Source organism: Hyperolius riggenbachi, chromosome 2, assembly GCF_040937935.1.
Source record: "Hyperolius riggenbachi isolate aHypRig1 chromosome 2, aHypRig1.pri, whole genome shotgun sequence".
Classification (NCBI taxonomy): Eukaryota; Metazoa; Chordata; class Amphibia; order Anura; family Hyperoliidae; genus Hyperolius; species Hyperolius riggenbachi.
In genome coordinates this window covers 450,197,386-450,224,580 of record NC_090647.1, presented here as the reverse complement: position 1 = coordinate 450,224,580, position 27,195 = coordinate 450,197,386, and the positions used below count along the sequence as shown (strand labels likewise).

The 27,195-nt window shown below is 42.0% G+C and overlaps 1 protein-coding gene across 3 annotated transcripts in view; it reads right to left on the bottom strand.

Annotated features, from left to right (window-relative positions):
• TSPOAP1 (TSPO associated protein 1) overlaps positions 1-27,195 on the bottom strand; it is a 259,480-nt gene that overhangs the window by 193,266 nt on the left and 39,019 nt on the right. For all 3 annotated transcript variants that reach the window (XM_068270047.1, XM_068270048.1, XM_068270050.1), the window contains exon 2: positions 6,461-7,705. In XM_068270047.1, the coding sequence (XP_068126148.1) occupies positions 6,461-7,618 (1,158 nt within the window). In that variant the 5' untranslated portion in view covers positions 7,619-7,705. The remainder of the gene's footprint in view (positions 1-6,460; positions 7,706-27,195) is intronic.

Here is a 27,195-nt window from a genome sequence, read left to right as displayed (position 1 = left end):
ATAAACGATTAAAAAAATGGAATTATAAGTGTGTATATAAGTATATGAAAAAAAAATGAAAATAGTATGGTATGTAATGTGAAAAATATATTATATACATATACAGTGGGTTGCAAAAGTATTCAGCCCCCTTGAAGTTTTCCACATTTTGTCACATTACTGCCACAAACCTGCATCAATTTTATTGGAATTCCACGTGAAAGACCAACACAAAGTGGTGTACACGTGAGAAGTGGATTGAAAATCATACATGATTCCAAACATTTTTTACAAATCAATAACTGCAAAGTGAGGTGTGCGTAATTATTTGGCCCCCTGAGTCAATACTTTGTAGAACCACCTTTTGCTGCAATTACAGCTGCCAGTCTTTTAGGGTATGTCTCTACCAGCTTTGCACATCTAGAGACTGAAATCCTTGCCCATTCTTTGCAAAACAGCTCCAGCTCAGTCAGATTAGATGGACAGCATTTGTGAACAGCAGTTTTCAGATCTTGCCACAGATTTTCGATTGGATTTAGATCTGGACTTTGACTGGGCCATTCTAACACATATATGTTTTGTTTTAAATCATTCCATTGTTGCCCTGGCTTTATGTTTAGGGTCGTTGTCCTGCTGGAAGGTGAACCTCCGCCCCAGTCTCATGTCTTTTGCAGTCTCCAAGAGGTTTTCTTCCAAGATTGCCCTGTATTTGGCTCCATCCATCTTCCCATCAACTCTGACCAGCTTCCCTGTCCCTGCTGAAGAGATGCACCCCCAGAGCATGATGCTGCCACCACCATATTTGACAGTGGGGATGGTGTGTTCAGAGTGATGTGCAGTGTTAGTTTTCCGCCACACGTAGCGTTTTGCATTTTGGACAAAAAGTTCCATTTTGGTCTCATCTGACCAGAGCACCTTCTTCCACATGGTTGCTGTGTCCCCCACATGGCTTGTGGCAAACTGCAAACGGGACTTCTTATGCTTTCTGTTAACAATGCCTTTCTTCTTGCCACTCTTCCATAAAGGCCAACTTTTTACAGTGCATGACTAATGGTTGTCATATGGACAGAGTCTCCCACCTGAGCTGTAGATCTCTGAAGCTTGTCCAGAGTCACCATGGGCCTCTTGACTGCATTTCTGATCAGCGCTCTCCTTGTTCGGCCTGTGAGTTTAGGTGGATGGCCTTACTGTGATTAGGTTCCCTAGTCCATTGGCTGAAAAAGACCACCAAAGCATTAGGTTCCCACCACCATGTTTGACAAAGGGGATGGTGTTCTTTGGGTTGAAGGCTTCTCCTTTTTTTTTTTTTTTTTTTTACGCCAAATGAAGAAAACATCATTGTGACCAAACAATTCAATTCATCTGACCATAACACAAAAGACCAAAAGTCGTCTTCTTTGTCCAAATGTGCATTTGCAACGGCCAAGTGAGCATTTGTGTTGCTTATCTGGAGAAGTGGCATCCTCCTTGGTCTGCATCTGTGGAACACAGCAGTGTGGATTTCCTGCCTTGAGACATTGCCACCAGCAGTGACCAGCCTCACCAGGACGGCCTTGGTGGTGATCCTTGGATTCTTTTTCACCTATTTCACCATCCTCGTGGCCAGCACAGGTGTCACTTTTGGCTTCCGACCACGTCCTCAGATTTTCCACAGTGCGGAACATCTTGTATTTTTTAATAATACTTTGCACTGTAGCCACTGGAACTTGAAAACATTTAGAAATGGCCTTGTAGCCCTTTCCTCACTTGTGAGCAGCCACAATGTGCAGCCGCAGGTCCTCACTGAGCTCCTTTGTCTTAGCCAAGACTGTCCCCAAACCAACAGCAGAGAGCTGCTTTTTTCACCTGATGAGTTGATTGAAACAGTTGTTCCCAATTAATCAGGGTAATTATGATGCTTTAGAACAGCTTGGACTATTTGGAATGGTATAGAACTTTGGATTTTCCCAGAGACTGTGAAAGTTTGTGAAAGGTATGAATAATTTTGAATTGGACACTTTTTGCGCAAATGTAAATAAAAGCTGACAAATGTTTTTTTCCCACAATAATGCCTCTTGTACATCGTCTTATCTTTTGGGAGACACCTATGTAATTTCCCATCAAAAGATGATTTGCTGGTTGAATAAAAAGTAACGAAGTCAAAATTTGCCAGGGGTATGAATAATTATGGGCAGCACTGTATATAGCACCTATGGGTTCACTTTATAAGGGCTTCTGTTGCATTACATGGTTGCCTGAATATTTAGTAGCTAACCCTGAGATTTGCTAAATTCTGGACACCCATACCAGTTTCTTGATCTGTAGACCTAATTTCCCCAGTTCTGACCTTCTGCTGTCTGCCTTGTGATCTTGACACAGTCTACTGCTACATATGCCTTGCCACTGATGTACACTGTGTATATATTTGTGGTTCTGGTTAAATAGTTAAGTTCATAGTGATTGCTTGGTATTGGTACTGTGCTTGCTGGTTGTTGCAGTTTTGCTTAGGTTTGCTATTTTATTACTTAACAGGGCACGGATTTCACATGAACATCACTTTCACAATTATCTAGTATCTGGGATTAAGTCTACTACTGCAAAAGTGGTTATTCGTTTACATGCCTGTGCAACCAAAGACATCAGGTGAGCAAGAATGTATTTGGGATTTCTGAAGCTCACAGGAAATGGCCCACTATTTTACTTTATAAGGGTTTGGGGACATTCCAATAAGGCCAGAGAAGGTGAGCCCGCAAATAGGCCTAGGGATAAAAGTTAACCAACGTTGATACCAGTGGGAATAATGTGAATGAGAGGCTGTCCTGATAAAGTGCCCATTCACATTAATCCTCACTCCCATTTAGACAAGTTCTATAACACTTGGGCTAGAAACCAGGATGGCACTGGGAATGGGGTAACATAATTGAATAAAACATGGTACTGAGGGTTCCTAAAGGTTCCTACAAACACTAAACTCAGTTGAGAGAGACTTCCTTGGATATTTGCCTCTGTTGTGCTCCAAGACCCCATCCATACAGTCCCCATAAAGGCGACTTTGTTACCTGGGCTTCAAACACAAAAACATACATAATCAAAAAAGTTTATACACAGTGAAAACTGCATTGCTATTTTTAATTCCAAGTTTTTAGCCGATGTAATAGGCAAGTGGAGCAGAATTTTCCCATAGGTTAGCAAAACCATCCATCACATTAAAGAGCCGATAGTGAGGCTTTCCAAGTCATAAAGGACTTCCTTCTGACAAGCTAGGCAATAGAAGTAATCAACATACAGTCTTGGCTGAAATTGTTGGCACCCCATGAATTTCTCCAGAAAATCAAGTATTTCTCACAGAAAAGTATAGCAGTAACACTTTGTGTGTATTGAACAAAAAACAAAAAAAAAAAAAAAAAGGGAAAAAAAAGCAAATTGGACATAAGGTTACACAAAACTTCAAAAAGGGGCTGGACAAAATTATTGCCACCCTTTCAAAATTGTGGATAAATAAGATTGTTTCAAGCATGTGATGCTCCTTTAAACTAACTTGGGGCAAGTAACCGGTGTGGGCAATTTAAAAACCAGATGAAAAGGAGAGAAGCTCACTTAGTTTTTATACTGTGTGTTTGTGTGTGCCACACTAAGCATGGACAACAGAAAGAGGAGAAGAGAACGGTCTGAGGACTTGTGATCTAAAATTGTGGAGAATAACAACAATTTCAATGTTATAAGTCCATCTCCAGAGATCTAGATTTGCATTTGTCCACATCGCGCAACATTATCAAGAAATTTGCCACCCATGGCCCTGTAGCTAATCTCCCTGGGCATGGACGGAAGAGAAAAATTGATGAAAGGCTGAAAGGCAGTCCGGAGGGTGGATAAGCAGCCCCAAACAAGTTCCAAACAAATTCAAGCTGTCTTGCAGGCTCAGGGAGCATCAGTGTCAGCGCAAACTATACGTCGACATTTAAATTAAGTAAAACGCTATGGTAGATGACCCAGGAGGACCCCACCGCTGACACAGAGACATAAAAAAGCAAGACTACAGTTTGCCAAAATGTACTTGAGTAAGCCAAAATCCTTCTGGAAAAAGTCTTGTGGACAGTTGAGATCAAGATAGAGCTTTTTGGTAAACACATGATTCTACTGATGGAATGAGGCCTACAAAGAAAAGAACACAGTGCCTACAGTGAAATATGGTGGAGGTTCAATAAATGTTTTGGGGTTGTTTTGCTGCCTCTGGCACTGGGTGCCTTGAATATGTGCAAGGCATCACAAAATTTGAGGATTACTAAAGGATTTTGAGTCACACTGTAGAGCCCAGTGTCAGAAAGCTGGGTTTGCATCCAAGATCTTGGGTCTTCCAACAGGACAATGACCCCAAACATACATCAAAAAGCACCCAGAAATGGGTGGCATCAAAGCGCTGGAGAGTTCTGAAGTGGCCAGTAATGAGTTTCAATCTAAATCCCATTCAACAGCCATGGAAAAATCTTAAAATTGCTGTTGGAAAATGGCCCCCTTCCAATAAGAGAGACCTGAAGCAGTTTGCAAAGGAAGAGTGGTCCAAAATTCTGGGTGAGAGGTGGAAGAAGCTTATTCATGGTTACAGGAAACAACTAATTTCAGTTATTTTTTTCCAAAGGGTGTGCAACCAAATGTTAAGTTAAAGAGGAAGTGTTTTGAAAATCATAAAACACATAAATATAGGTAGTACATTTCTTCCAGAGTAAAATGAGCCATACATTACTTTTCTCCTATGTTGCTGTTACTTACAGTAGGTAGTAGAAATCTAACATAACTGACAGGTTTTAGATCAGTCCATCTCTTCATGGGGGATTCTCAGCATGGCCTTTATTCTTTAGATTTATACAAAGATGCTGGCAAGCCTCCCTGCTCACCGAACACGTCTTTGGCAGTTGGACGGAGCAACTGCCATTCACTAAGTGCTTTTAAAAATAAAGAAACCCCTGAGAACACCACATTAGAAGATGGGCTAGTCCAAAATCTGTCGGTAATGTCAGATTTCTACTACTTCCTGTAAGTGACAGCAACAGCAAATAGAAGAAAAGTAATTTATGGCTCATTTTACTCTGGAAGAAACTTACTTCTTATTTGTATATGTTCACATGTATTTGAAATTTTAAGATTTTCGCGACAGAAGACAGAGTGTGTCAATTTTGTCCAGTTCATTTTTGGAGTTTTATGCAATATGTTCAATTTGCTTTTTTTTCCTCCCTTTTTTTCCTGTGTTCCAATACACACAAAGGGAATAAACACGTGTATAGCAAAACATGTGTTAATGTAATACTTTTCTCTGAAAAATACTTACATTTCTGCAAACATTTGTGGGGTGCCAACAATTCCGTCCATGACTGTATAATAATCCTAGGTATAGCTATGAACAGCTCTGGTTTTGTCATGCACTTTCCTTACAAGGCAATATCCTACTATGTTCTTTATCATATACAGTGCTTGTAATGCTCAATAACCTTCCCTATTTTCCATCTACCTAATTTTTTACTGCAGTCCAACTAGCCTACACTCAGTATACAATGCCTGATTCTAACCCATCTCCAAATCTCTCTAGCTTGACACTTTCTCCTAATCCTAAGGGCCTGTTCATACTTGCTGCGTTTGTAGAACGCGTATAAATTCAAAGAAACGCAAGTTGAAAAACGCATGCGTTTTTCTTGCGTTTGAATGCGTTTTCTATTGCGTTTTGCACAAACACGTGACCCAGGGGAAAAAAAAGAATTATGGGAACCGCAGAGGAAAACTGACGCTAAAAACGCAATAGTACGCGTTTTTGATACACGTCCATAGACTTTCATTGCGTCCGTTTCTATGCGTATCGCACAGAACTGCGTGCAGCAATGCGGATGAGAAACGTATGCGTCTCATACGCATACATGTGAACTAGCCCATTCAAAAGCATTAGGAGCCGTTTCTATGCGTTTTTTGTTCCAGTACGCGTTCCCTGAAAACGGCTAGGAACGCATATAGTGTGAACAGGCCCTAACTCACAAACTTAGCGCAGCATTAGACCCCAACATACTCCCAAATGATGAAAGCACCATCCACTGCTTAAATTTTAACCACTGAAAATAATCAGTGAACAAGGAGAACACAAATAAAACTTTTAGACACCAAATTGCCAATGTCAAATTCACCCATTTCTCTGCTACCATCATAATGAAAAGTCAGCATCAGAGCAGTAACAGAAGTAAACCACCAGCTGTGATTTTCAAGTATCCTGCCCTGGTATGCAAGAAGCAGACAGAACATTGGGGTGATGCTGAAATAATGGAGTAAAAATAGCTGCATAAAACAATATACAGTAGAAAAAGGCATTTTAACAGCACTTTAAATAAAATGCTTCACACTGTTCTAACCGTACTGATATATACTGTATAAGGCAAAGTCGGTTCTACTGACAGTAAATAAATATCAGATTAATCCATTTGAAAATTTTACAATATACACTTTCATAGAAAAAAAATGAACTTACCAACCAGTCCTGGGACATATCCAAATTTTCTGCTGATGCATCCCAGCTTGGATGGGAGTCCAACACATCTGATGATGTACAGCTGTTATCCTTCATGTCTGGGTAATTATGGGCAGAATCTCCAATGTTTTCAGAGAGTTGACCAAACTTTTCCTTCAAAGATGACCAGGCTGCAAAATCATTTTTGGTTTCTAAAAGAGAAAACGCAACTTCGGAAGCATGAACCTCAGGAAAATCTCTCTTTGAAGAGATCATAACCCTTTCTATGTCTGGGCTCGCTTTCCATGACATTTCAGTAGAGTTCAGTGGAGAATCAGGCTGTGGAAGCGTACTTTCAAGAGACTTTGTCCTTAATAAAGCATTCTCACGAGACCTAGGTCGGCAACCAACTTTTCCATGCATTCGTGACTGGGTCGATGTTTCTTCCAGTGACCACTGTCTGGTTGTACTGCCAAGAGAATGGCGTCCAAATTTTATTTCTCCACACAGCAATGGCCTTTCTATATCTTTAGAAAGAGCAGACATATTGCTATCAGAAGGATCTAGGATATACTTAATGAAAAGGCTTCTCTCCAAGTCCAGTTCTGCTTTGAGATGTCGAATACGTGCAGCCTGTTCGCCATCGTTATCCCACCGAAGCATAGACAGAACGTCCTGGAGTTTGCACCGGCAATCCCCAGTGAGTAAGAATCCTGGTCCATTTTTTTTCTTGTTGACGTTCTTCTTGATATGGCCCTTATTCAGCAATTCGTCAATTAATTGTTTTTGTAGTTCCCTAGCTTGTCTCACAGCAATGTCTCTCTCTTTCTGTAAATATATCTGACTCTCCCTTAATTCTTCTTCTTTCCACCTCATCAGTTGCCTTATCTCAAATTCCCTCTTTCTGGACATGGAATCTTTCAGCTGTTGTAGCTCACGGGTTTTCTGCTGCTCCCACTTAGATGTTAAATCATCCACAAGCTTATTTTTTTCTTTTTCCCAAGCATCTTTAAATCGCTTTAATTCATAAATATATTTTCTCCTGGCTGCTTGGGCTTTCAGTTTTTCGTTCTCCAGCTCTCTCTTTACCAGTTCAAGCTCTCGCTTATATTCCTCTGACTGCTGGCATTCGGTTTTGTTGGGTGAAATATGAGAATCGTTATGGTTTTCCTTCATCATGTTTATATAATGCCACCTCAGGATGTGTTAAGAAAAACACGTTATTTAGAGCAGAGGTCATGAAGAGTGTGGAGTTGCCATCAGAAACTGGAAAAAAAACAAAAAAATGATAGTCAGCAAATCAATTTATATGGTGCAAAATACAATATTAACATCACTGATTATTACCTCTAACTAGAGGAAGACTTGATATGAAAGCCTAATTCCAAAACAAAAATTTATTTTAACTTTGTGTAATGTGTTACAGGGTTTGGGACGGTTTAGGGTTTTTATTGCAGTTCTGCTTTCCCTTCTATGAGAATTCCAATGGTCTTCTGTCCAGACAAGAAGGAACATTTCTCCATAAATGAGACAAGCAATGAATAAAATATTTTTCTAGTATGGAAGAGCTAGTTTTTATTGCCTTCCCTCGTTCTCTGTCCTTGGGACTACCAGTTGTCTTAGTAACGCCACAAAGCTTGACTGTGGTCCGAAAGCGGGAAATGAGCAGAAATCTCTTAAAGAGGAACTCCAGTGAAAATAAATATAAAAGTGCTTCATTTTTACAATAATTATGTATAAATGATTTAGTCAGTGTTTGCCTATTGTAAAATCTTTTAAATCCCTGATTTACATTCTGACATTGGATGGTAACATTTTTACTGTTGGCAGGTGATGTAGCTGCTGCATGTTTTTTGGCAGTTGGAAATACCCACAATACAACAAGGTTCCCAGACAGGAAACTGGCAAGAGTACGTACTAAGAATTTCTTTGTGGGAGGGGTTTCACCACAATGTTATACAGCGCCCCCTGATGATCTGTTTATGAAAAGGAATAGATTTCTCATGTAAAAAGGGGGTATCAGCTACTGACTGGGATAAAGTTCAATTCTTGGTCGGAGTTTCTCTTTAAGGGGGTTAATCCCAGTTCTTAGCAGAGATCTGGCATACATATGAAATTGCTGCCAGGAAACTTGGGCGCAGGATACATCCGGTATATGGCTTAGGGCCCATTTACACTTAATCAGTTGGTATGCATTAATATGCGGTTATTCCAAAAAAACGCATTAAGTGTGAAAGGTGCTATAGGAAAACATGGGCATTACTTAGAAAATCAGTTGTCCTTTCAGTTATAACAGAGCAACTGATTAAGTGTAAGGCCCCCGTTTACACTTAAAGAGGAACAAAGCTTGACTGTGGTCCGAAAGCGGGAAATGAGCAGAAATCTCTTAAAGAGGAACTCCAGTGAAAACAATGTAATAAAAAAAAGTGCTTCATCTTTACAATAATTATGTATAAATGATTTAGTCAGTGTTTGCTCATTGTAAAATCTTTCCTCTCCCCGATTTACATCCTGACATTTATTACATGGTGACATTTTTACTGTGGGCAGGTTATGTAGCTGCTCCTAGTTGTTTTGGCTGTTAGAGACAGCTGTAAACAGCTATTTCCCACAATGTAACAGGGTTCACAGACAGGAAACTGCCAACAGTACCTCGGTCCTCAGAGCTTCTTGTGGGAGGGGTTTCACACAAAATCAGTCATACAGCGCCCCCTGATGGTCCGTTTGTGAAAAGCAATAGATTTCTCATGTAAAAAGGGGGTATCAGCTACTGATTGGGATAAAGTTAAATTCTTGGTTGGAGTTTCTCTTTAATCAGTTGTTACGCATTTTTTTCTTCTCATTGCAGTGCATTGTGAAAAAGATTTCAGTTAAAACGTATTAGGTGTGAACTGTGCCATAGGAAAACATGGGCATTACTTTGAAAATCAGTTGTCCTTTCAGTTATAACAGAGCAACTGATTAAGCGTAAACGGGGCCTAAATAAGGCCTTATCCTGCTGCTGCAAAAGTACAGTCGGGGTTAATTACTATTCCTCCTCTATGTCCACATGGATATAAAACAATTACAGTGTTTTAAAAGTAACTTCAGCTCAGTCTTCTGACGGCGCTAAAGTTACTCACTGAGTGCCGCTATAGCCGTAATTCCTATTACGGTCTATGGTGGCGCCGGCTGTGCCCAAATCTCCTGCGCTGTAATTACAGCGCTCAGAGATCTGTACCTTCATTCAAATGCCTGCAGGTTTTATCCCCTCTCACCTCTAAGTTTTTGCATAAAGCTGCTTTATTTCCATAGGCAGGAAATGTTTGTCACACCAACGACATTGTGCCCACATCAAGGCAGCAGACCATGATAAGGCTCAGCTCACATAGAGCCGGATCTCACCAATGGCCAACTAGAGTGGACAATACAGTGTCCACTCCGATGATGTGTTGTGGTCTGGTTTATGTCTGGAGCAGAAGCATTTCCCTCATAGGCTTCTGTGGGTAACACATCTTCTGCCAGATAATATGTTCAGGTCTGATTTTTCGATCGGCAGCAGTCTGACAAAGTGTAAACAGATCCTATTAATAACATAGGATCACCAACTGCCAGTTTTTAAGATCTGGCAAAACAGACCATACTTTGCAAATGCTCCCCAGAACAGTGGGAAGTTGTCACCAACCGTTTCAGTGTGAGCCTCAGACAGGCTGACTTGCACACAGAATGCATAGTAGGATGTGACTGACAAGCCATTTACATGGTCATACAGATGAGGTCCCCCAGACAACACTGGCAGGATAGGGTATGTGCTGAAAATCAGAGTGGACCATGGAAGCCACCCTCCTGCCCAACAAGTAATAGTGAGCAGCAATGGTATGAAGGCCTCACTGTCCAAGTAGATTTTTAATCTATGGATATATAATCGGGTAAGGTCCTTTTAAATAGTGAAGGGCCAAAACATTCCTTTTATTGGGCAATCCACCTCGCCCATTTAGACATGTACTGCTCTAGGTAAGGACCAATATTGATAGACTATAACGCAATCTTGTAGTACAAAAAATATTGAGAACTTTATTGACACATATTGCAGAAAAACACGGTTCTTCAAATTGAAAAAATGTCAGTCTTCATATAAACAACCGCAAATAGCATTAACAACAATACCTATAAGGCAATGGCACATTATTTATGTATATGTTTTATGAAGATGCAATAGCACAAACCTGCACGGTTCAACCAGTAGCAAAAAGCTGAAAGCACAACAGCACAGAGTGATACACGGCATCTGAACCAACCAGACACACAAAAGTGGTCTAAATATACAAAAAAAAACCATAGATAAATTGTCAAATCGAAGACCGCCATACAGTGCTCAGACACAATAGCAGCAAGGACCCCTTAAAAACTAACAGTAAATACAAAATATACAAGGGATTGCATGATAAGATATTGGAAAAACATTGATGGGTCCCGCAAGCCATCGCATAAAAATGAGGGCAGGATAAAGTAACAGGCAAAAGTGTACCATCTATCAATGTGATCCATAATCTATTAATTAAGGTACTTACTTTCCCAAAAATGTATGAATGTATGTATGTATGTATGTATGTATGTATGTATGTATGTATGTATGTATGTATGTATGTATGTATGTATGTATGTATTACATACATACATACATACATACATACATACATATATAAAATCCCTGCTATCAGTTTCAATACGTCCAGGTGACACCATCAATGACCTACTGGGTTTAGGTATTATTTTTTAAGTTTTGTATTTTTATATCTTAGAGGTATATGATTTTTTTAATGTTAACAAACAGATGGATCAAATTAATTTTAGTGAGTACACTTCTCCTGTGTCAAAGGAGGGCCAAACTGGTATGACACCCACAAACAGTACTACATGTCTTAGGCACTTGGCAGGGTGGATACAGAATGCCCCACATCACTCAAACGTACTGTCATATCAAAACAAAAATATACAAAACGTACAGTTGTACCAAAGCATCCTCAATCGTGGGGCTACAACAACTAAGGCCTCGATTCATCAAGACTTATCGAATTGGTTAACGACAGTTCAGTAAAATACCGAATTCGTTAAGTTGATTTCAGGATTCATCAAAGTTATCTACAGCTGTTAGCGAGCATTCGGTAATAATTCGGTAATGATGCGTTAAAACGGAAGAAAGTGCAATTCATGAAAATGAAAGTGGGCGTGGTTTAGAGTTAAATTGAGGATTAGTTACCTCCTTCACTGCTCTGCCATTATTCCTTTCAGATCATTGCTGACAGAGAAGATGGAGCCATTTAAAGTGGTTATGGTTATCAGCTGAGAGTGATTCAAAGGCGCAGAAGGGCAAGAATAAGGTCTAGAACCATATCAATTTGCAAGAGAATGGATTTATTTGCTATAACAGGACATCTGCATTTCTCTTGAATCATCTTGTAAGAGAACACAGGCAGTGCCAGGGTTAACTAAGTTGCTAGCTGCACTATATTTTTTTCAGAAAAGGCTCCGCAGCTGGCGAAATTGTGGGATTGTCCCAAGCCACTTCCAGAATCCTGGTCCAGGTGTTAAGCCCTATTCAGAATGTTGCTACGTACTGTTCAAATGACTGCCTTTTACCCACAATTCCATGGGAATCTTATAGCCTTGTGTTAAATTACCGCTGTAAAATGGAAATATCGACACGTGGTTACCGAATTCACACCGAATGAGGAAAAACCTTGATGAATACAACTAGAAATTGATAAACTTCGAATTCGGTAATTTAACAAACTGGAAAAAGTTATCTCAAAGACAATGATGAATCGAGGCCTGAGTCTCCATCTACAGAGACAAAAATAGAGAGAACAAAGACAATAAAAACAGAGGATACAGCTACAACACATAAGGAACATTGCACTTTTATATAATTTACTGGGGTCTATATTCAATGTTAAGCCCTGTCGGGACCAAAAAAAAAAAAAAAAATGGGAGTAGCGGTGGGGCTAAATGAAAGTCCTTTGGATAACACTGAGGTCTCCTTAGGGGTTAACTGGTAGTCCGGAATGTTAATCACTGGCGAAAGATAATGTCTGTTAGTCAAGGATTCTGGCATCATGTGCGATCCTGGAAGTAGTACTCCCTCCTCTGGGTTTGTTTTGGTGGTCTCCTCTTGGGTATTTGGGCGGGTAACATAGGCCGGATGTTGTCGTTTGACCTCTTTTCAAAACCCACAGACCTTAATACCCTCTTGGATTTTAATAGCTTTCACCCTAGAACTCTACGAGAGTCACTTCCCAAATCACAACTCATGCGAGTACATTGTATAGTTAGCGACGACAACCAAGTAGAAAAACGCATGTCCGGTATGGCATCGAAATGTATCGCTAGACACTATCCAAAGAAATTGGTTGACCGAATTAATAGGGATGTTATAAAACTAGAGAGAACGGAATTACTGAAACCCGGGAAAAATTCGGGGGACAAAACTAAGGAACGGATGATTTTATCCACATCCTTCAGTACACTGTCAAACAAAATTTCAAATGTGGTCAGTCGACACTGGCCTATCTTGCGTTCCATTAGCACGGAAGTACCAGTCTTTAGACAAGTTCCAATAGTAGCTTACAAGAGGGCAAAATCCATTCGTGACTACCTAATAAAGGCGGACATTGGGTCTGCTAAAATTAATACACAGAGGCAATTGGCACCATCACGTAGAGGTACTTTTCCCTGCTTGCACTGCTCATGTTGCCAACTAGTGCTTAAGGGGAAAAGTATTAATCATCTCATGAAAGGTTTTCCAATTGCATTTGGCCATTATGCAACTTTTGATACAGAGTTTATCATATACTGTATGGTATCAAGTGCCCGTGTGGCAAGATGTATATTGGTGAAACCACAAGAACAGTCAAGGAGCGAATCATTGAACATAAATCTAAAATTAATGTAGCCGTTAGACGAGGCCTGGATCCATCTCAGGCAGATTCTCCTGTGGCTCAGCACTTTTTTTAGAGATGGGCCATTCTGCAAACCAGTTGAGGTCCTGTGTCTTGGAGATAGTGCCCCCACCTAGATGGGAAGGTGATAGGGAATCGATCTTATTGCATAGAGTGGGCCACTGGATCAGATTTTTACAAACATTGGTCCCGACAGGGCTTAACATTGAATATAGACCCCAATAAATTATATAAAAGTGCAATATTCTTTATGTGTTGTAGCTGTATCCTCTATTTTTATTGTCTTTGTTTTCTCTCTGTAGATGGAGACTTAGTGCTTTTAGCCCCACGATTGAGGATGCTTTGGTACAACTGTACGGTTTGTATATTTTCTTTTTTTGTTTTGATATGACAGTACGTTTGAGTGATGTGGGGCATTCTGTATCCACCCCGCCGAGTGCCTAAGACATGTAGTACTGTTTGTGGGTGTCATACCAGTTTGGCCCTCCTTTGACACAGGAGAAGTGTACTCACTAAAATTAATTTGATCCATCTGTTTGTGAACATTAAAAAATTCATATACCTCTAAGATATAAAAATACAAAATTTAAAACATAGTACCTAAACCCAGTAGGCCATTGATAGTGTCACCTGGACGCATTTTTTTTTAATGATTTGCCAATTGCGTAATATAGTGATGGTTTCTCCTTATCCCCCTATGTAGCTTCCTTTTGATACATAGCACCCTCATTTAAATGGATGTTTTTGCTAACGTGTGGCAGTGGCGCCCGGGCCTGGGAACTGCGCTCCAGCGTGGTTGCGCTGATTTCCTGACCCGACCCGGATGTTGTGATTGTTCGGAATGGGTGCGACCTTATCGTCGCACTCTAGTGTCTATGCCACTTCCGGCTTGTACGCACACGTGCCAGCGTTGTTGCGCTGCAATTGTATTGAAAATACACCAAAAATTCACTGGAGTCTCAAAAAACAATCTCTATTTATTAATAATTTGCATACAAATCCCCCACTGTCCCCACTAAAAAGAGCAGCCTATGATGTATAGCACCACATACACAGCCGGCATGTGTCACCCAGACTGCACACCTCACACACACCCACACAAACCGTCCTTGTAACTTCCAGGAGTGATGAAAACACCAATTACAATCCTTTGATCAAGGGGTCTGGTGAGGAGTGTGATACAAGAATGGCACTTCATGGGATACTGGAACCACTGTAGCAACATACAGTATCGTACATCCAAATGCTTATGTGAGGCAAATAGCAGTGATACAGTTCAAAACCGCAGCTCAAATGGCCATAGAAGCTTAAGGCATATGCAGAGCAAGCAAGCAGGCCCCCACTGCGTGTATTGGAGGGCTCTCACCACCCCGTGTCCGCGGTGCCCCGGAGGGCTCTCACCACCTCCTGCAGGGCATCCACCGCGCTGGTATCCGCTTAGAAGGCATCCGCTCTGCTGCTTGTACGCTCAAAGTAGCTGTGTCCAACCGGCCGTCCGCCGACACCGCTGCTCGTATTGTCCAGTTCCACTCTGTCCATGCACGTGTGCAGCCGTGACGTCACCACGCTGCTCTCAGCCCGTGACTAGTATCGCCCGCCTATCCGGGCTTCATCAGACAGTCATGTGACCGGCATCATCAAGTTCATTAAAAAGTCTCTCTACCCCTCCTTTACTCATAGCCACTCCCATGGTTATACTGATTGGTCCTTCTTCATTTCTATGACTTCAAAGAGCACTGCCCTCATAAACAGGCAACTCCATTCTATTTCAGCGTAAATGCAGGCATGATTGTACATTTCTGAAGCAGCGCCGTGACCATGCTGCTGTAAAGCAGATATTTGACATTAAACTTCTCTCCTGATAAAAATGTCCATTCCTGGATAAAGTTCATATCAGCAATGGAAGAAACATATATATTTTATTTTATTCTAGGAAATGCAACTAGAAGCGTTGGCAGTTTTTACTGTGTTCAAGACCGAGACCACATACACATTACACACCAATCACACCAGACATACAATCTAAATTGGCAAGAAAGGTGCCAATGGTAGATCAGTATTTAAACCATCAGGTATAACAGTACCCAATCTGAAGATCCAGCTGGATTCCATTTGACACAACCTTCTATCCAGATCTCCTCCCCTTGTGGCCACCTGCATCTTTACAATGCCTTTAAACCTCAGGCAATCCGGATTCTTGTCATGGTAGAGTTTAAAGTGTAAGCCCAAAGGGCTTGTCTCGTCACCTGCCTTTATGTTTCCAACATGTTGCTGCATGCATTCCTTAATCATACGCATAGTTTTTCCGATATACTTCAAACCGCACGGACATTCGATCATATAAACAGTGAATTTACTTTCACAATTAATGAACGTCCGAATGTCATACGATCGCCTTGATCTCGCATCAGCAAACACGTTGGATCGATGAACCAGATGACAGACGCTGCACTTGCCACATGGAAACATCCCAGGAGGCCTCGTGGAGGGGCCCAACCACATTTTCGTTGACTGTCTCGTTACAGATGCGACCTTTACGGCACACCGCGTCATTTACATCACTTCCGGTCTGGCGACTGCGCTCCAGCGTTGTTACGCCACCCGGAAAGGGTTGCGGCTTGGCTCCATTGGATGATTGATGCCCAGCGCAGGCGCACCGCCCTCCCCGAGATGCTCTGCGGGCTATTTAAACTGCAGTGGACGCCATTAGGGATTGGATTCCCACGATAGCACCTCGTTTTTTCCTGGAGGTCATTGGGAAAGTAAGTACCTTAATAGATTATGGATCACATTGATAGATGGTACACTTTTGCCTGTTACTTTATCCTGTCCCCATTTTTATGCGATGGCTTGCGGGACCCATCACAATGTTTTTCCAATATCTTATCATGCAATCCCTTGTATATTTTGCATTTACTGTTAGTTTTGATGGGGTCCTTGCTGCTATTGTATGTGTATGGGGACAGTGATTATAGCATTATGTGTCTGGGCACTGTATGGCGATCTTCTATTTGAGAATTTGTTATCTGTTTTTTTTGTATATTTAGGCCACCTTTGTGTGTCTGGTTGGTTCAGATGCCGTGTATCACTCTGTGCTGTTGTGCTCTTTCGGCTTTTTGCTACTGGTTGAACTGTGCAGGTTTGTGCTATTGCATCTTCATAAAACATATACATAAATAATGTGTCATTGCCTTATAGGTATTGTTGTTAATGCTAATAATTTAGTCTTGATATGGTTTTGGCTCCCCATCACGTTATACTTTTTACTTTTTGGCATTGGCAAGCACATTTATTATGTTATGGTTTGTGTTGCACTATTGGTTGTGCCCACACCATGACCCTTGCTATGTATATTCTTTTGGATTGTTTGATATGTGCCATTTTTATTGTCAAACCCTTGCCTTTTATATTTTTTTCATATGCCGCCATTTTTGCGTTTGATGGGCAACCAATCCACATGTACATTTAAAGCGGACCCAAACCAAACATTTTTTTAATTCAAAATATTTAGTTGCACCACTTTGACACATACAAATATAAATAAACACTCCTTCAAGCCTATGAGCATTTCAGTGTATGCTTTTCACCCTCCTCTTTGCATAACTAGGGTTATACAGGTGTCAGCCATTAGCAATTCCTCCATTGCCGGACACCACCTACTCCACCAGTTTGCCGGAAAATTTCCCGGCAATATGAAAGGAAGGGAGGGGTTTCTCCAATAAATGTAAAATATTTTATATTTGTCATCATGCAGCTAAAAAAAAGGTTGCTATGCATTATTATAATTTAAAAAATAGATTTTATTTCTGAAATCTTGTATTTTTAATTTAGGTCCACTAAGCTTTATGCTTCATCTCCTTTGGTGTTTTCCTTGTTTCTACTGATCCCTTTTTGGCTGTTAAAAGATGCATTCTCCCGTTCTCTATCTTTTGTGGAGGATGTGTGATTAGTATTATCTTTGATTATTTCACTGTTGGTGTGTTGATCTTCATCTGTACACAATTCTCTAATGGTATGTAGGTTCTAAATTTATTGAACCTGGTTGTTGTACATACCGCAATTTTATCACTCGACGGCTCTTTTATTCTTCTTTCTATTTCGGCTTGGAAATTTTTATCATGTTTGATTAAATTGCGTGATCTTAATGTACCCTTTATTGCTTGTTCCCTAGAACTCTGTAACTCGGCCTGATGTAGAGCATTTTATAGCCCAAAACGAACATGTGTCGTTGCCTCTAAACGTATGCCTGTAAAGGTTACAACCACTCATCAAGCCAAGCCAAACTACAATATTTGTCAGTTTCTGATATCAGCCTTTGTTTTGCAGTTATTTATATGAAGACTGACTTTTTCAATTTGAAGAACCGTGTTTCAAGGTTTTTTTCTGCAATATGTGTAAATAAAGTTCTCAATATTTTTTGTACTACAAGATTGCGTTCTAGTCTATCAATATTAGTCCTTACCTAGAGCAGTACAAGTAGATTTTTTATCCCGTATAGATACCTAAAATTTAGCCTCCGATCAGTAAAGTATTTTTGCTGGTTTCTAAAATTCAAGCTGGTCACTACCATTGCTTACATTACAAGCCATTAGTCAATGTCTGCAACAGCAAGAATGCAAATTTACAGTGGCTTGCAAAAGTATTCGGCCCCCTTGAAGTTTTCCGCATTTTGTCGTATTACTGCCACAAACCTGAATCAATTTTATTGGAATTCCACGTGAAAGACCAATACAAAGTAGTGTACACGTGAGAAGTGGAATGAAAATCACACATAATCCCAAACATTTTTTACAAATAAATAACTGCAAAGTTGGGTGTGCGTAATTATTCAGCCCCCTGAGTCAATACTTTGTAGAACCACCTTTTGCTGAAATTACAGCTGCCAATCTTTAGGGTATGTCTCTACCAGCTTTGCACATCTAGAGACTGAAATCCTTGCCCATTCTTCGTTGCAAAACAGCTCCAGCTCAGTCAGATTAGATGGACAGTGTTTGTGAACAACAGTTTTCAGATCTTGCCACATATTCTTGATTGGATTTAGATCTGGACTTTGACTGGGCCACAACACATGGATAGGTTTTGTTTTAAATCATTCCATTGTTGTCCTGGCTTTATGTTTAGGGTCGTTGTCCTGCTGGAAGGTGAACCTCCGCCCCAGTCTCAAGTCTTTTGCAGACTCCAAGAGGTTTTCTTCCAAGATTGCCCTGTATTTGGCTCCATCCATCTTCCCATCAACTCTGACCAGCTTCCCTGTCCCTGCTGAAGAGAAGCACCCCCAGAGCATGATGCTGCCACCACATTTGACAATGGGGATGGTGTGTTCAGAGTGATGTGCAGTGTTAGTTTTCCACCACACATAGCGGTTTGCATTTTGGCCAAAAAAGTTCCCTTTTGATCTCATCTGACCAGAGCGCCTTCTTCCACATATTTGCTGTGTCCCCCACATGGCTTGTGGCAAACTGCAAACGGGACTTCTTATGCTTTCTGTTAACAATAGCTTTCTTCTTGCCAATCTTCCATAAAGGCAAACTGTGCAGTGCACGACTAATGGTTGTCCAATGGACAAATTTCCCCACCTGAGCTGTAGATCTCTACAGCTCGTCCAGAGTCACCATAGGCCTCTTGACTGCATTTCTGAACAGCGCTCTCCTTGTTCGGCCTGTGAGTTTAGGTGGACAGCCTTGTCTTGGTAGGTTGACAGTTGTGCCATACTCCTTCCATTTCTGAACGATCGCTTGAACAGTGCTCCGTGGGATGTTCAAGGCTTTGGAAATCTTTTTGTAGCCTAAGCCTGCTTTAAATTTCTCAATAACTTTATCCCTGACCTGTCTGGTGTGTTCTTTGGACTTCATGGTGTTGTTGCTACTAATATTCTCTTAGACAACCTCTGAGGCCGTCACAGAGCAGCTGTATTTGTACTGACATTAGATTACACACAGGTGCACTCTATTAAGTCATTAGCACTCATCAGGCAATGTCTATGGGCAACTGACTGCACTCAGACCAAAGGGGGCTGAATAATTACGCACAACCCACTTTGCAGTTATTTGTAAAAAATGTTTGGAATCGTATGATTTTCGTTACACTTCTCACATATACACCACTTTGTATTGGACTTTCACGTGGAATTCCAATAAAATTGATTCAGGTTTGTGGCAGTAATGTGAGAAAATGTGGAAAACTCCAAGGGGGCAGAATACTTTTGCAAGCCACTGTAATCAGAGTTTCGGTAAAGATATGAGAATATGTATAAGGAGTAAACTTACATCTGTAAAAGCAGTGGGAACAGTTTCAAACTACCCGATTTCTATTCGCATAAGTTTAATGTTTCTAAAACATGTTTTATTGCAATTTTAGGATACAGGCATATTAAATCCAATATGCACAAATATAAGATTGGTATATTGCATTATTGATTTAAGCCTTATTTTAGGATTTTTTAAACCCACTTAAAGTGAACCTGTGTCCAAGTGTTTATAGAGTGATACTCAGACTAGAGTCAAATTGTACTGGCTATTTCCTACCCTAAGCTATTCCCACTGGCCAAATGCCAATCTCTAGACATGTGATATTGGAGACAGGTTTAATAAAAATTGGCAAAGAGACAGTCAATGGGAGCAGCTTAAGCCTTGTACATACTCTAGTTGAAACACAGCTGAGGTGGCCAATTATGCCTCTGCAGTGACAGTAACTTGAGTATACCGGCCCCCAATGCCTTGGCCAGCACATCAGCCCACCGGATCGATTTGACCATTCGCTGGCCGAGAGCATTGTTCTTCCCACGCACCCTGCCCTCCGCGTGATGTAACTCATGCGCTGCTCCATCGGCCCTCTGCCCTCTTCCCCGCCCCAGTGATAGAACATGTCAGGCATGTCACCGAGGGATCAGGTCCAGATTCATGCTGGGCGACACACTGCATACAAGGCTTTAGTGAGAGAAGGGGAGGGCACAATTTATAATCCAAGCTCCAGTTTTCATCTAACAATAGTTTTAAAGAGACACTGAAGCGAAAAAAAAATGATATTATGATCTGTATGTGTAGCACAGCTAAGAAATAAAACATTAAGATCAGATACATCAGTGTAATTGTTTCCAGTACAGGAAGAGTTGAGAAACTCCAGTTGTTATCTCTATGCAAACAAGCCATTAAGCTCTCCGACTAAGTTAAGCAGGCCATACACTGGCCCGATTTGCGCCCGTTTCGACAGCAGATTCGATCACTGGGATCGAATCTGCTGCCAATCGTTCACGCTACACGCCGAATTTCGATCCATTTCGTCCGATCCCGTCGATCGTGCCGTGCGGAAAATAACCGTCGATCGCCCGCGGGTAAAGAGCGCATCACTAGCGGCGTTCGAGTGCCCGACGACCGACGCAATAGAGCCCGCATACATTACCTGCTCCGCCGGCGCGACTGCAGTCTCCCGGTCACCGCTGCTCTGTCTGCGCTCTGGTCTCCAGGTCCGGCATGCCTCGCTTCTTCTAGCCCGGCAGGAAGTTTAAACAGTAGAGCGCCCTCTACTGTTTAAACTTCCTGCCGGGCTAGAAGAAGCGAGGCATGCCGGACCTGGAGAAGAAAGCGCAGACAGAGCAGCGGTGACCGGGAGACTGCAGTCGCGCCGGCGGAGCAGGTAATGTATGCGGGCGGGCAGGGGCAGCAGCAGCAGTACCACCACAACAGATTGTGAACGGTTTCAGGCTGAAATCGGTTCACAATCTGTTTGCTGTAAAGGTAGCCATACGATCCCTCTCTGATCAGATTCGATCAGAGAGGGATCTATCTGTTGGTCGAATCTGATGGCAAATCGACCAGTGTATGGCCACCTTTAGTCGTGGAGAGGGCTGTTATCTGACTTTTATTATCTCAACTGTTCCTGGACTATTTACTTTTCCTCTGCTAGAGGAGAGGTCATTACTTCACAGACTGCTCTGAAAGACTCATTTTGAATGCTGAGTGTTGTGTAATCTGCACATATTATAGGATGATGCAATGTTAGAAAAAACACTATATACCTGAAAATAAAAGTATGAGAATATTTTCTTTGCTGCTAATCTTCTAGTAATTATTCATAGTACACAACCAATTCACTATATCATATTTTTTTTTCGCTTCAGTGTCTCTTTAACTAAGCAACATAAATGAAAAACCCCAAAATTTGGGCACCCCACAGGGAAAACCTATAGGAGTGTTCTCCCCAGGCTAGCACCTGGCTAATTTATGTAAGCACCCGGCTGTCATTGGCTCCCCTCCTCATATGCCGTAAGAGTTGCATGGCCCTCACACCCTACCCGGCTACTTTTTCATGCGACCCGGTTGAAAAGATTTCTGGGTAGAACACTGCTATAGTATAGAAAAATAAACTACCCATTACATTTGTTACTACTAATAGTATTTGTATGCACCATGCCAATGAATTCAAATGAGCAAAACTACCGGGAAAAGATTGGCTCTTGGGTGCATACAAAACTTATTTTATGAATCCAAAAAAACAAAATAAAAAAAATAAACAATATATATTAGAAAAAACAACTAGAAAAATACACAAACACACACATAGGCTATCATTCATAAAGCATTTCCACATGCGGAAATGCTTAAAACAGCTGACTTTACCGACCAGTTAGCAAAGTCAGCATTCATAAAGCCTCTTTCCACATGGAAAAATGACACTACCGAGCAGAGTGATAAATCACAGCCTTGTGCGGTGATTATTGGTACAAATGTAGCAAAATGTTCATTCATAAAGATCACCGCAAGCGGTGCGAGGTCGGAAAGTACCGCTCCCTCTGATGTGGCGATACCAATGTAAGTGAATGGAGACACACAGACCTCCCAGGCAGCTGCAGCAGAGCGGAACACGGAGAAATGTATCAACTCGGCAGCTTCCGTGTCTCCGCAAGCCTACCGCCAGCTTAGTTCGGGGAATCTCCGCACTGCTTCCGCACATGGATACTTTTCTATGAATGCCCACCCAGAAGTCTAAAAATCTGCCAGCGGTGTTTTCCCGCACTGATTCTCTTTACCGACAGACTGTTCATGAATGATAGCCATAGGGCTGGTGCACACCGAGCGGCTTTTTCAGCGTTTCTGCAGCCGCTTGCGGCTGCGGATACGCTTGGTCAATGTATCTCAATGGGGAGGTGCACACCAGAGCGGGAGGCGTTTTGCAGAAACGAATCCTCCCGAGGTGAGGCATTTTTTGGATTTCGGATGCGTTTCTGCCTCAATGTTAAGTATAGGAAAAAACGCAAACCGCTCTGAAAAACGCCTGTTCAGAGCGGTTTTGCCGGCGTTTTTGTTACAGAAGCTGTTCAGTAACAGCTTTACTGTAACAATATCTGAAATCTACTACACCAAAACCGCTACACAAAACCGCAAAACGCTAGCTGAAACGCTACAGAAAAATAAGAAAAAGCGTTTCAAAATCTGCTAGCATTTTGCGGATCTGCTAGCGGTTTTTGGTGTGCACCAGGCCATAGAGGTTTAAAAATGTCACATCAACCAGCTCATTATAACCACAGAGGTTGCAGTCCTCCTGGAAGTAACACATCCCGCTGACCATAATCCCAGTCGCAGATCAGGAACCGCATGGGTTAATTGGAAAAGCATACAGGTATCAGGAGAAGATATGCGATGGTCTCAAAAGGGACCCAATTGCAGTCCACCCACATATCTTCAGCATAATGTATGTTAGATGAAGCAAGGTGCATCAAGCAGTATACAGTAATTGCATCCAGTGTCAAAATGGTCAAAGCAAGCAGCTTGTAAGCGAACGGTAGATATAGTCTTCAAAGCACAGCCCAGAGAAAAAGCTAAGTGCTGACAGACTACTTCTGTAGTGAGCAGAGAACAAGCTCCAAGCAATTTAGATTAGCTTGATTGCAAGTAATCTAATATCGTTTCCCAGCTTCCCCTCCCACCCCGTTTTCCCCCATGACCCTTCTTTTCAGATTTTAGTTGCTTCTTTTAACAGCATGTCCCTGCAAAACAGGACTGATGATGTCTGCAGTCCTGGCGAGAGGTCTTCCTGCCATTTCTCCTCTCCCACCAGGCTCTCTGTCTTGCCTCTACCTCTTTACCCCCCTCTCCTATGAATCCCCCTTTTCTGTATGTCCCCCTTTTCTGACTGTCCTCAGAGGAGCTCACAATCTAATCGTACCATAGTCATAGTCTAATGTCCTATCATATTATTATTGTGTATTTATATTGCACTCATCTTCAGCATTGTATAGAGTACAGAGTTGTAGAACAGTTAGCTCCGTCCACATCCTTATGACTCCTCCTCCCCAAAAATTTGCAGCGACACACTCTGTGACCCGACAGCTCTCTCATTAAAAAAAAATGGTGTTTGGTTTTGCTTTTGGGGGGAGGGGGGGGGGGTGTCTGTAAATAGTACCGGGTGTCAAATTCTCTAGGTACGTCACTGCACAGAGTATGGAATAGGAATCTCACTATATCCATGGATAGGTTGAGCGTGAATGGATGAGTGGTATAACGACCAAAAGCGCCACAATCCTACCTTTCACCATCTCACAAACAGCCTCCTCAGGGGTAAGCGCATCAAAAAAAAGTTTGCTTTGCAAAAAAACAGGAAATTCAATCTTATTTCTCGATCAAAAACAAATAAAAGCTTTTGCTTTTTTGGGAAAACTAATATTTATTGAATTGGTGTAAAATTGGATCTTTTAATTGTTTGGTGTGTGGCTACATTTACAATATCGCAATGGTACAATGTAGCCATGTAAATTGTCCCATAGAATTGTATAGACAGTGAGTTGACAGTGGATTATACTGCAGTGCAACAGATACAGTGTGAAGGCACCCTAAAGCATAAAGCATAAGGTTATCTTTTCCTTTCATAATATATACAGTAGTTGCCTTTATGATAAAACAATCCAATTTTAATTGCCAATTTTAGCCACTAGGAGATGCTGTTGCTGCTAAATCTTGCTTGTTCTCAAACAATTTGACTGAAAATTAATATTACACTGAGATTTTCTGGCAGAAGAGAATTTCCGACCGGTCCGATCGGTTTTCTGATTGATTTCTCAGTAAATAGAAATCGATCAGAAAAACGATTGGACAGTAAATCTAATGAAAAATCTCATTGTGTATTCCCAGCATTAGTCCAGGTTTCCACTAGATCCGAGCATCCATCTCCGATGCTAGCACTTGTGCAACGCGACTACACATTCGAATCCCTGTATGCTTTACATCTTCTGCCAGGCAGTGGTCATGAATACAACAACTCCCAGAGATTGTTGTAAAATAGGACTCCTGCTTGCTTGCTTCCAGCCAACACCTAGCTAGTTGGAAGGGAAGCTCACAAGCAGGACTTGCACAAGAGACTGCGTCATTGCTTTTTCATCTATTGTGCAGTACACAGGTAGCAGCAGTGCAATCAATCTGATCATATATCCACTGGCGATTGAGCTCATGGTGACATCTTTACTGCTGGCAGGTGATATTTGTGGAAGGAGATGCTGCTTGTTTGGCAGTTGGAAACAGCTGTTGTACCTTGGTGCTGACATCACACTGTGGGAGGGGTTTCACCACAATATCAGCCATACAAAGCCCCCTGATGATCTGTTTGAGGAAAGGTAAAGATTTATCATGTGTATCAGCAACTGATTGGGATGTAGTTTAAAGGGAACCTAAACTGAGAAGGATATGGATTTTTTCTTTTAAAATAATACCAGTTGCCTCACTCTCCTGCTGATCCTGTGTCTCTAATATGTTTAGCCACAGCCCCTGATCAAGCATGCAGATCAGGTGCTGTGACTGAAGTCAGACTGGATTCGTTGCATGCTTGTTTCAGGTTTGTGATTCAGTCACCACTGCAGTCAGAGATCAACAGGACTGCAAGGCAACTGGTATTGTTTAAAAGAAAACATTCAAATCCCTCTCAGTTTAGGTTCCCTTTAAGCCTTGGTTACAGTTCCTCTTTAAAAGGAAATAAATATGGCAGCCTCCATATCCTTCTCACTATAGTTGTCCTTTAAGCATATACTTTTTTTTGTGAAGGAGCTCTTAAAGAGAACCCGAGGTGGGTTTAAAGAATATTATCTGCATACAGAGGCTGGATCTGCCTATACAGCCCAGCCTCTGTTGCTATCCCAAACCCCCCTAAGGTCCCACTGCACTCTGCAATCCCTCATAAATCCCAGCCACGCTGCTGACAAACAGCTTGTCAGAGCTGGCTGTGTTTATCTCTATAGTGTCAGTCTGCTGCTCTCCCCGCCTCCTGCAGAACACCAGTCCCCGCCTGCATCCCTTCCCTCCCTGCTGATTGGAGGGAAGGGACGGGGGGCAGGGACCGGAGCTATGCAGGAGGCGGGGGAGCAGCTGAGACTGACACTACAGATGTAAACACAGCCTCACAGCATGGCTGTGATTTATGAGGGATTGCAGAGTGCAGGGGGACCTTAGTGGGGTTTGGGATAGCAACAGAGGCTGGGCTGTATAGGCAGATCCAGCCTCTGTATGCAGATAACATTCTTCAAACACACCTCGGGTTCTCTTTAAAAGCTTGGCGCATACAGTGTTTTGTGACCTTGGTAGAAACCTGTACACTTGCATGCTAGATTCTTGACAGAGATAGTCCCCATATGTGTGACTTGGCTGAGTGTCGTCTTGCACATGTACCGTATATACTCGCATACAAGCCAAATTTTTGACCCCCAAAAAGTGGGTCAAAAGTTGGGGGGGTCAGCTTGTATGCGAGTCATGTGGTCCGCGCCCCCCCCCCCCTTTTACCTTAGCCGGCGCCGCTTCTTCTATTCCCCTCTCCTGCTCGGTAATTCACAGCAGCGCTCTTCGCTGCTGCTGTCTACTACTTACCCATACTGGGGTGCTATACTGGGGCACTACCTACCTATACTGAGCACTTTACTAGCTATACCGGGGCACTTTACTAGCTATACTGGGGCACTTTACTAGCTATACTGGGCACTATACACCTATACTGGGCACTATATTAGCTATACTGGGCACTATACACCTATACTGGGCACTATACTAGCTATACTGGGGCACTATACTAGCTATACTGGGGCACTACCTACCCATACTAGGCACTATAGTAGCTATACTGGGGCACTACCTACCCATACTGGGCACTACCTACCCATACTTGGCACTATACTAGCTATACTGGGACACTACCTACCCATACTGGGCACTATACTAGCCATACTGGGCACTAGACTAGCTATACTGGGCACTATACTAGCTATACTGGGACACTACCTACCCATACTGGGCACTATACTAGCCATACTGGGCACTAGACTAGCTATACTGGGCACTATACTAGCTTTACTGGGGCACTACCTACCCATACTGGGCACTATACTAGCCATACTGGGGCACTACCTACCCATACTTGGCACTATATTAGCTATACTGGGACACTACCTACCCATACTGGGCACTATACTAGCCATACTGGTCACTATACTAGCTATACTGGGGCACAGCTTACCCATACTGGGCATTTTACTAGCTATACTAGGACACACTAGGGGAATAAGGCGGCCAGCATTTCCTACCCCCGGCTTGTATGGGGGGTCAATCATTTTTTCCTGTTTTTTTTAGGTAAAAATGTGTGTTGGGGGGGGGGGGGGGGGTTATATGCAAGTATATACGGTACATAGCTTTAGATTCATGTGCTTGAATAGAGATTCATCATTTGAGACTTGGGAAAATGGTGCATCCACTTTTCGGCGCTTACCCTAGCTCAACACTAAACAAAACAAATCAATCATGTTGGTGATAATAAGGCAAGTGAAAACTTATCACCATACATTGATTGGTA